We start from the raw sequence: 9,439 nt of genomic DNA, 5'->3' as shown, positions 1-9,439 counted from the left end.
GTGAACTTCTGGCTCAGCTTGAATCTATTCAGTCTGTCTTTATAGTTTTGAGAACACGGTGTTACCTGCTGTTTCAACACTGTAAGAAGTTCAGCCGGCAATACAGCGTTCATTCATTCAACATTTATCTAGATGGAGTTTTGTACAGGATGGATCTTAGTGCTTGTTGAGAGACTTCTGGTGAGAACACACAGTAGAGTTACACACACACACACACACACACACACAGTGAATAGAAACCTCTGTGACAGAAGAGGACCGCGCTGCTTTGTAGAAGGAGCTTTTCACGGCTCTTATTCAATTCACTCAACAGGTGTTTCGTTAAAGCGTTTATTGGTAAAGTATTCATGATGTTTTGGTGTCATCCTTACATTTATATGGTTTATATCTTTACTTTATATTTAAAAAGAAACAATGATGTTCACACACACACACACACACACACAATTCTTCCTCCACTGACACTAGCTCTGACTTAAAGTTAATGTATTACACATCGTTCCAGCGGCATCGACACACTGATGAGGTTTTCTCAGGTTTACAGCTAAATAAGGAGCTCAGACTAACAGCAGTGCTCTGTGTTTGTGTGTGTGTGTGTGTGTGTGTGTGCGCGCAGCAGTACAATCTGCATTCAGGCTTCTTTCAAACCTCCTGAATATCATCCAGGGCTTTTTTGACTTGTTCACACTGCAGTTTCAGCTTCTCCTCCTCCTCCTCCAGAGCTTCCACACGTTTCTGCATCAGACTCAGAGACGCGCTGCTGAGCTTCTTCTCCCTGTTTTAATCCACAATCGTTATTTAAGATATCCTGATACAGTTTGTTCAAAACTATCATAATTGATGCTGTTTAGTGGAGTGAACCACACACACACACACACACACACACACACACACACACACACACACGGTTAAAAGGGACGAATCTTTCATTGATTGCTTCAAGTGTGTTTGTTTTATACCGAGTGTGTGTGTTCAGTGACTGAATCAGTTCGATCAGTGCCTGTTTTTTCTGCTTTGCAGCTTCGAGCTCCATCAGAGCATCACACACTCGTTCGTCCACATGCAGCACCAGCAGCATCCTGCGGTCCATTTCTTCACGCCTGCACACAATAAGTTTTCAGACCATTAATAAAAAACCTGATCCGATCGACACACGCGGTTTCCTCTGTTGTGTCGAGCTCGTTTACCACTGATGAACCTCCGCGTTCACTTCCTCCCTTTCAGACTTCACTCTCTGCAGTTTACATGATGCATCCTTAAGCTGTTTCAGCAAATCCTTAAAAGTAAAAAGTAAATAAATAAAATGAATTCAGGACACACGTGATAGTGTAGGTTCGAAAGTCACACCGACATTTCATCCTTGTTTAATAATTCCAAGTTGGGGGGGGGGGGGGGGGATACAGTAAGCCACAGGGAGAGATCTGAAATTGTTGTTCTCGTTTAATTTACTCATTCCTGTCTGTTTAGTAAATTAAAAAACACTTTAATATATGAAAGTATATGTAAGTATACAATATCTTCACACTGCATACATCAAAACCATTACCTCTTTGTACATAACTCTTCTTCTCCACTTATAATTCATTTGCACTTATTATATTACCGTACTCACTGTATAATGTTTACATATGTAAAATTCTTTAGCATGGTATACAATACCTTCCTTACTGTACCACCTGTAACCATTGGCTCATTTGCACCTACTGTAACTAAACTGACCTCTCCACTGTATATACTCTCTCTATATACTATTTATATATGGAAAAGTATTCTGCACGGTGAAAATGCACTTCTGGTTGGATGCTAACTGTATTTCGTTGCCTTGTACCTACATGTGCAGTGACAATACAGTTGTATTTAATCTAATCTATTTTCCCCCATGCAAAAAACAAAGGTGTTTTATGGGAATATTTATTAGATTAGAGCCATTAGGCCTTAAATGACTAACTTGTGTGTATTTGGGGAAATCTATCAAGGAAAAATGTAGATTTTGACATTTGCCAAAGTTGAATAGTACTATTACAGCAGTATTTCACTTTAGAGACTTATTGCTTAATCCAGGACTTTTTTTGTATACCATTATTATTCCACTGGAATTTTGGATTGTAATTTGAGTAGCATCATAGTGATTATATCATAGTGTGGATTAGAGCTTTTTATGGAGTCGATGCATTACAGTCAATAAATCGTGCCATGTTCATAGTGTTACACTCTACCTGTGTTAATGCAGGATTAGAGCTGCATGCTTGGAGTGTCTTCTTAATAGTAGCATGAGATCTAAGATAAGAGAAATATTTCATACTTACTTGAACCTCCTTGTCATATTGAGAAGAAACATTTGGAGGGTTTTGTGGCGAATCCATGTCGAGGTCAAGGCACTGGATTATGCCCTGAATGCAATCGGCTGCTGAAATCAATCAACCACACAATGAAAGGTTTAAGTTGTGTCCTCCTCCTCCTCCTCTTACACACCTGAATAGAATCATCAGCTGATTAAACACGCCTTCCTGTGGGTGTTGGGTCAGTGTGTATGGGGGGGGGGGGTTATAATCAGAGGTTATTCCATGCAGGCATTCTTTTTGCCATTATGTTTTCCAGATGCCTTCATAAAGAATAAAAAAAAAACATATTTAAAATGTAAACTTTTACAATTGACAATAACAAGAAAAAATGATTATAAATTGCTATTGAACTGTTTAGCGTTTTGAGATTTGGCAATTTCATGAAGTACCGCTGGGTGTCCTGAGACGCCCTTGAAACCAGGGCCCAAGCAGGTGCCTCATCTGTCCTCTAGCTACAATCTGTTTATAATTATTCATACAACACTTTTCTAAAAAAAAAAGTCAAGTGCCCTTCAACCTTAACTGCTCTGGCGTGGACTTTTGGGGTTTTTGTTTGTTGACCCGCATGTTTAGGATGGACTGCAGGTTCTCAACGGGGAGTTTCCTGGCCGTGGACCCAAAAGTTACATATTCTGTTCCCTGAGCCACTTAGTTATCACTTTTGCCTTATGGCGAGGAGCTCTGTTATGCTGAAAAAGGCATTGTTCATGATCAAACTGCTTTGGGAAAAGTTGCCCTCGAAGGATGGTTTTGTACCGTTCTTTATTCATGATTGTGTTCTTAGGCAAAATTATGAGTGAGCCCACTCCCTCGGCTGAGAAGCGACGCCACACATGAATGGTCTCAGGATGCTGTACTGTTGGCGTGACACAGGACTGATGGTAGCGCTCACTTTTTCTTAAAAAAAAAAAAATCTGTACATATTTAATTCTCAATACTTTTGGCCACGGCTGTATGATCGCGTGTGTGAGTGAATGAAATCATCTGCCTTTTGCTCTACGAAAACTATAATGTAGTATTTTTCTTGATGTGTTATTAAATGAAGAGGGAAAAACGGAGTTGAAAATCATGTGCTAAGAGTATGTTGCAGTTTGTTATTGCTAGGGTTGAGCATTAAGTAAAGTTCTCTAAACATAGGATGAAGTGCACTGAAAGCAGTGACGAGGGCAGTCTGCTTTATCAGCACTTGCTGAGTCGGTCATTCAGCATCACTGGAGCCCATAAAGCTGCTGATGTAGGACACAAACTCTCCTGTAAGAGTAGTGCACATAGTAATTTATGCACTTAGTGCTGAAGTGCACATAGTAATTGTGTAACCTGTTCCCTGATGTTAAGGATTTGTCTTAATATCAGTAAGATTGTGTGACTTTACAGCCTGTGCGTGCTTAATATGGGAGGAGCATTGTCTGTGCGTGTGCCTGTTTGTATATAAGAACTCTTAAACTTTAAAATTAATCTTAGTTTGGATTCTCAATAAAGCTGTGTATGTCTAAAGGGCAGAATGCTCCCTTTAGCAATACTTCTTGGAATAGTGATACAATGCTGGAGCTTTCCTCTACAGGTAAAAATGAGAAACTTAAAACTGTATAAGTTCTATAATGTATGATATAGTATGATAACCCGAGTGGAGTGTGCATTGTCACCATGTGGGAAATGATTCTGATTAAGCAGTAAGTGAAGGGTGTTATGCAAAAGACATTGTGCGTTAAAATCAATAGAATATTTAAAAGATACTGTTACAAGTACCCATTTTTTAACTAATTACCTGGGCATTTATTCTAAAATAATAATAATAATAATAATAATAATAATGATATGATGATGATAATGATGATGATTATTATTATTATTTTATTTTTTTAATTTATTTTTTTCTCAGAATTCCTCCACAGTTGATGGAGCAAAAATGAGGGCAAAACGAGGGTATTCAGGTAAAATCTGAGATTAAATAAAACACATTAGTTTTAAAGGTTAAACAGAAGGTTACAGGTAATGAGGAGGGATTATTGATCTGCATATCATATGAACTTACACATCAGTGGTGTTTATTTGCTAAATAAGAATCTGACATGGTTCTGCCTAGTGTACGGTCTAACTAAGGAGTTCATACAGATGGCATGTTTATCTGAATAACTTTGTTCAGCTTACAAGTTCATGTTACTCATATTACTTGTGGGCTTACTTTCAATATTTGCTAACACACATACACAAAATCATATATACATTTATATTAGGGTAAAAAGTAAAAGGTTAAAAAAACTCTCATACATTTTAGATTCATTACATGTTCAGTAAAATTGTTTGTGTTTTATAATTACAAATGACAGCTCCTGAACAAAATAGTACCTCAAAGTCACAAGAATTCCACAAAACAATCATTTACACCCTCCACAGAAGGTAATCACTGGAAGGGCTGGTTGTTATCAGAGTGCTGTATTAAAGTACAATCATAGAAAGTTGATTGGAAGAGAAAAGTGGGGTAGGAAAAGGTGCATAAACCATAAGGGATGACAATAGACTTTTGTCTGTTTGTTAAGCAAAGCCTATTTAAGAACTTCAAAAGGAGTGGAGTGAGGTTGAAATCAGTGCATTAAGAGCCACCATGCACAGACATCTTCAGGAAGTGTGCTACAACTAGTATCAAGCCACTCGAGACAATATCAGAAGGAAAAGTATCAAAGTATCCAAGTATCCAAGTTGCTTGGGGTCCAGTGTAACATTTTCACAGTTGGTGATGATTCGGGGTCCCATGTAACCCCTCAGCAGCACCACAGGCTGATCGCCTCCATGACAGGCCACATTGATGCAGTAATACATCAAAGCTGTAAATCCTTTTTGTTCGATTTGCGGAAATATTGCGCATGAGTATGTGAAATATTTCTTTATTTCTATTTCTCTCTAAAATATATGAGTATCACTTTTAAAATTAAATTATAAAAAAAAAGGTTCATATACACACACAGTACATGTTCACCCATTGTAGGTAGACAGCTTTACACAGATGTGTTTGTTTATAATTATAAGTAGATAAAAATGTTTCTAAAGTCTATCTGATGCTAAAGTTTTAGGTGGTTTATTGGGTATCCCAATAGGGCGCATAATAAACAAAATTTTGTGTAATATTAAGCATTTGTGAACACTGCAGTGTTTTATTCATGTTTTCATGTTTATTATTGTTACCGTAAGGTTATTGTAATTTTTTGCTGCAGAGGAGTCCATGTATCCAGATGAGATGAATCCAATGGACAAGATACTTATAGCAAACAATGGTAAAGTTGGAGCAATTCCACAAGGCTTCTCCCATGCTTAAAGAACATACAGTAAATGCTATCATTTAGATACTCTTTTTTAATGTTTTTTTAAGAAGAGATTATTTTTTAAAGTTTTCTGGAAAAGTTAAACAATGAACATGAAATTTAATACAAAAAAAATTTAATAATAAAAACCAGTATTGAAATATACAAACTATATATATATATAAACTAAATAAGAAATGTATAAACTCAAGGTTTATTTTCCCACAGGGATGTCACGTTTTCGGGGCTATGCCTTTCGTGAAGGTGACATCGCAGGTTTGGGCGTAAGGAGCGCCATTTCATGTCCAAACCAAAACTGTCTCTGGCCAAAATCAGTGGATGGATTTGTTTATGTTCCATACATCATATCACCTCTCTATGGTGAGTCAAGAAAAAATCTATATACAGTATACAGTATTGATGGTTGACCTCAAAAAAGAAAAAAAAAAGGAATAAATGATTGGACACACATATTTTCATGCGTCCAATCATTTATTAGTCTGGTCCTGTAATCTGCACATAGTTGATGGAGATTATAGGACTAGTTTATGGTAATACAGTGAAGCAGTTAATATCTTATCCTGCCCTGTAACATGTATAAAATGCTTATTTTAACTGTGATTTTGGATCAAGATGTCAAGAGAAAAGATCTAATGTATGTTAAAGGAGTTTATAACTTGGGAAGGAAGGGCTAGAGTTTAATTCACAAAGTCAGTGTCGTGACTGCATATATTAAAAATCTGCATTTGGATCTATGAGAAAGACAATAAGCAGGATTGGAAATTGTGAACAAAACACAATGAGTGAAAGGCATTCATGTAAATTAGTGCAATCTATATTTATTTATATGAAATAAAGGGTAGAGCAACTCTTCTGAACTGAATAAAAATGCAGGATGTGTTCAGCCTGTCAGCAACCACCCTCCGCTGAGTAATAATGTACAGGAATAAACCCATAAACCCCTCATTATGAGCTGAATGTGCCTTTTAGACGTCAGTGGTGCAATAAAAACATAAGCACATTAATATGGAGAACGCGAGTGAATCCTTAACCGTGTAAGTGTAAAGTGTTATATTCACTTGCAGTTGGAGCTGCAATTAAAAAATACAGCATTATTTAAGTACTGTACTCGGTTTAACCACAGAACTGCTCTACGTCTTTGTCTGCTGTCTATCAGTGATTCACTGCCAGTGACCCTAATTTACCGTATTATAAAACATTTAATTGTAGTTTTAACTTTCAAAAGTCTGTTGATTTTATATATATATTGTATTTTATAAGATATCTGTTAGACAGCACTCTTCATCACCATAATGAATGAAGTAATATCGTTTGAAGCGATGATATTCTGAACTTCAGAAATCTATACCAAGGTGCACTGAAGCTGTTATATAAAGCTGTTGAAGCTCCTGGTATAGCCAAGAACTAAACCAAATAACTTTATTCCTGTTTGTTATTAATGTTTGTTTTTATTTTTGTTTGTTTTTATGTCTGTAGTGATAAGATGACAATTCCCATGTCCACGTAGTGAAAAACGATACAGTGTTAATCTGGAAATCTTTAGGTTTTACTTCATTTTAGTTGAAAGCAGGTTGGCATCATGATGATAATCCATCTAGGAACCTCTGTGGTTTAACTAGGGACTGTTAGGTCAATAGGGACTATTGTATTTATTCCTATTTTGTGCAACCGAGGTACAGTATGACCTCTGGTCGACATTCACTCAATACGGGAAATTTGGGAATGCCAATATATTTCGACTGTGGGACGGAACCGGAGTACCCGGAAAAATCCCACCAAGAGCACGCGAACCTCATGCACACAGACATGTCGATATGCTTCCATGTTAAACTATATAATTCTGCTGCAGATAATATGGACCGGATCACAATCGAGGTGGGAATGCTGGACATCTCATCTGCCACGTGTGTGAAATTTGTGCCGCGCACACACCAAGCTGACTTTGTCGATATCCAGCCTAAATTTGGGTGAGCTCTGTTTCAACAGTTAACATTTAACACAGGTATAACTAGTTGTTTAATGTTCAGTTTGTTATCACACGGGGTTACAGTATAGCAATGTACAGTAAAGGGAAACGGCTATACACTAACAACCGTGCTACTAACATTTTGTTTCCAGTGGGCTTGTTAAGAAGGTGTAATGTTACTATAATGTAATGGGCACAATTAAGAATACAGAATTAGATTTTTTTAGATTGTGTAATTTCTTTTTTTTTTTTTGTATATACAGAATGAGGAAGAGCTTAAGGGAGAGGGAGAGAAAGGAAGAGAGGAGAGTGTAACATTTAACACAGCATATCAAAAACACTACAGTATCAGGAAACATTAACACATCTTAATACAGAAGAGAAGCAGTTTGGTATACTTTATTTCATCTTTAGTCAATACCCTGTCCACTTTATTAGGAACACCTGTAAACCTGCACATTTAGCCAGTCATGTAGCAGCTGCACAATGCAAAAATAACGCCAAGGTCAAGATCGATAATAAGATCAGGTTAATAAAGGCTTCTTACTAAGGTGGATGGTGAGCCTATATAATAATTCCATACCACTTATTACACTGTTTAATACTTTGTTGTACTTTTGTTTGTACTTTGTTTTGAAACTGTAAGAGATTTGGATCTCTTTAATATCAGTATAATAAATACTGGTCCATTATTAACGAATTGTATTGTTGTTTATCCTCAAGCTGTGGTGATTTCCTTGACTATTACTCTACTGGCCTTTAGTTACAGTAATGCAGCTGTGTGTGTGTTCTTGATTCTGCAGGTGCTGGTCATTCTTGGGCAGGGTGGGAGGACCACAGCCCCTCTCACTGCAGACTCCAGGGTGCATGTGGTCAGGAGTGGCATCTCATGAGCTCATGCATGTGCTCGGATTCGTTCATGAGCAGTCGCGCTCTGATCGTGACCGTTACGTCACCATCCTGTGGGAAAATATCATCGAGGGTTTGTTTCACGCGTTCCATCCCCCTCTGCTCATGACTGAACAATATCCTTCTCTATAGAGCTACAGTCTTTGACCATCATACTTTGTGATGTTGTTTTTTAATTAGCCAATATCTCTTATCTTTGTATGAAATAAATGAATGACGTGCTGCTTCTCTGCAGGTCAAAAGCACAACTTTAAAAAGTACGAGACAAACAACTTAAACACCGTGTATGACTATGACTCTGTGATGCACTATGGGAGGTAAGCAGTTACATTGTTTTTCAATGTTATCTGTGGTTATGTATTAGTTTATAAAAATGACTACATCATTTTTATCTTCATATTTTTCATATTTCAATATAGATATGCTTTCTCAGAAGATGGATTACCAACTATAATCCCTAAACTTGATCCGAACATTCCTATAGGCCAGCGTGATGGACCAAGCCCACTGGATATTCACAAAATAAATCTGCTGTACAACTGTGGTGCGTAAAAAAACCCTTCATATCAAATACTAAGCAATAAATGTAATTACAAATAATAATAATTTATATTTTCCTACAAACCGACAGGTGGCCGAGTCTGAACAGAAGCTCTGGAATAAATCTTGAAGTCACTTTATTAAATTTGCAGCTCAGTCAATATCATTGCATTTTTTAAGTCATTTTATTTTGCACAAGTTACAAGTTAATTTAACACATCCAACCCAATCATATTTTTTAAATCATGGGAAAAAGGCAGATTTTAAATAAATAAATATTTCTACTATATGAAAGCCAGTTATGGTAGATTTAAAAAAGCTACATGTTACATACACCAAGTTTGGACACCCTGCTTGAGCAGATG

General features: G+C 36.9%; 2 protein-coding genes across 3 annotated transcripts; one reads left to right on the top strand and one right to left on the bottom strand.

The window, feature by feature from the left end:
• Positions 1-584: 584 nt before the first annotated feature.
• On the bottom strand, positions 585-2,413 carry si:ch211-167j6.3 (uncharacterized). 2 transcript variants are annotated; one of them, XM_053495814.1, is made up of 4 exons: positions 2,307-2,413; positions 1,188-1,276; positions 960-1,100; positions 585-775 (listed from the first exon to the last, which is right to left on the bottom strand). In XM_053495814.1, the coding sequence occupies exons 1-4, from the start codon at positions 2,361-2,363 to the stop codon at positions 643-645; spliced, it is 420 nt and encodes a 139-aa protein (XP_053351789.1). In that variant the 5' UTR covers positions 2,364-2,413; the 3' UTR covers positions 585-642. The 2 variants fall into 2 exon arrangements, with proteins under 2 accessions (XP_053351789.1, XP_053351790.1); XM_053495815.1 differs by having other exon boundaries at positions 1,001-1,100.
• A 1,430-nt stretch (positions 2,414-3,843) lies between these two features.
• On the top strand, positions 3,844-9,200 carry hce2l1 (high choriolytic enzyme 2-like 1). Its single transcript, XM_053496662.1, has 9 exons — positions 3,844-3,903; positions 4,222-4,273; positions 5,552-5,611; positions 5,867-6,019; positions 7,509-7,626; positions 8,429-8,607; positions 8,770-8,851; positions 8,954-9,078; positions 9,166-9,200. The coding sequence occupies exons 1-9, from the start codon at positions 3,844-3,846 to the stop codon at positions 9,177-9,179; spliced, it is 843 nt and encodes a 280-aa protein (XP_053352637.1). The 3' UTR covers positions 9,180-9,200.
• The last annotated feature ends 239 nt before the right edge of the window (positions 9,201-9,439 follow it).

This window comes from Clarias gariepinus, chromosome 5, assembly GCF_024256425.1.
Source record: "Clarias gariepinus isolate MV-2021 ecotype Netherlands chromosome 5, CGAR_prim_01v2, whole genome shotgun sequence".
In the NCBI taxonomy this organism is placed as follows: domain Eukaryota; kingdom Metazoa; phylum Chordata; class Actinopteri; order Siluriformes; family Clariidae; genus Clarias; species Clarias gariepinus.
This window is presented reverse-complemented; position numbering and strand designations above follow the sequence as displayed.

Bases quoted from the DNA above. Each gene is read 5' to 3' on its own strand.
- si:ch211-167j6.3 (XM_053495814.1), bottom strand. From the start codon at position 2,363: ATGGATTCGCCACAAAACCCTCCAAATGTTTCTTCTCAATATGACAAG. The intron at 1,277-2,306 runs GTAAGTATGAAA...TTTACTTTTAAG, and splicing joins AATATGACAAGGAGGTTCAA to GATTTGCTGAAACAGCTTAA. The intron at 776-959 runs GTATAAAACAAA...GGATTAAAACAG, and splicing joins TCACTGAACACACACACTCG to GGAGAAGAAGCTCAGCAGCG.
- hce2l1 (XM_053496662.1), top strand. From the start codon at position 3,844: ATGCTCCCTTTAGCAATACTTCTTGGAATAGTGATACAATGCTGGAGC. The intron at 4,274-5,551 runs GTAAAATCTGAG...TTTTTGCTGCAG, and splicing joins GGCAAAACGAGGGTATTCAG to AGGAGTCCATGTATCCAGAT. The intron at 5,612-5,866 runs GTAAAGTTGGAG...ATTTTCCCACAG, and splicing joins GATACTTATAGCAAACAATG to GGATGTCACGTTTTCGGGGC.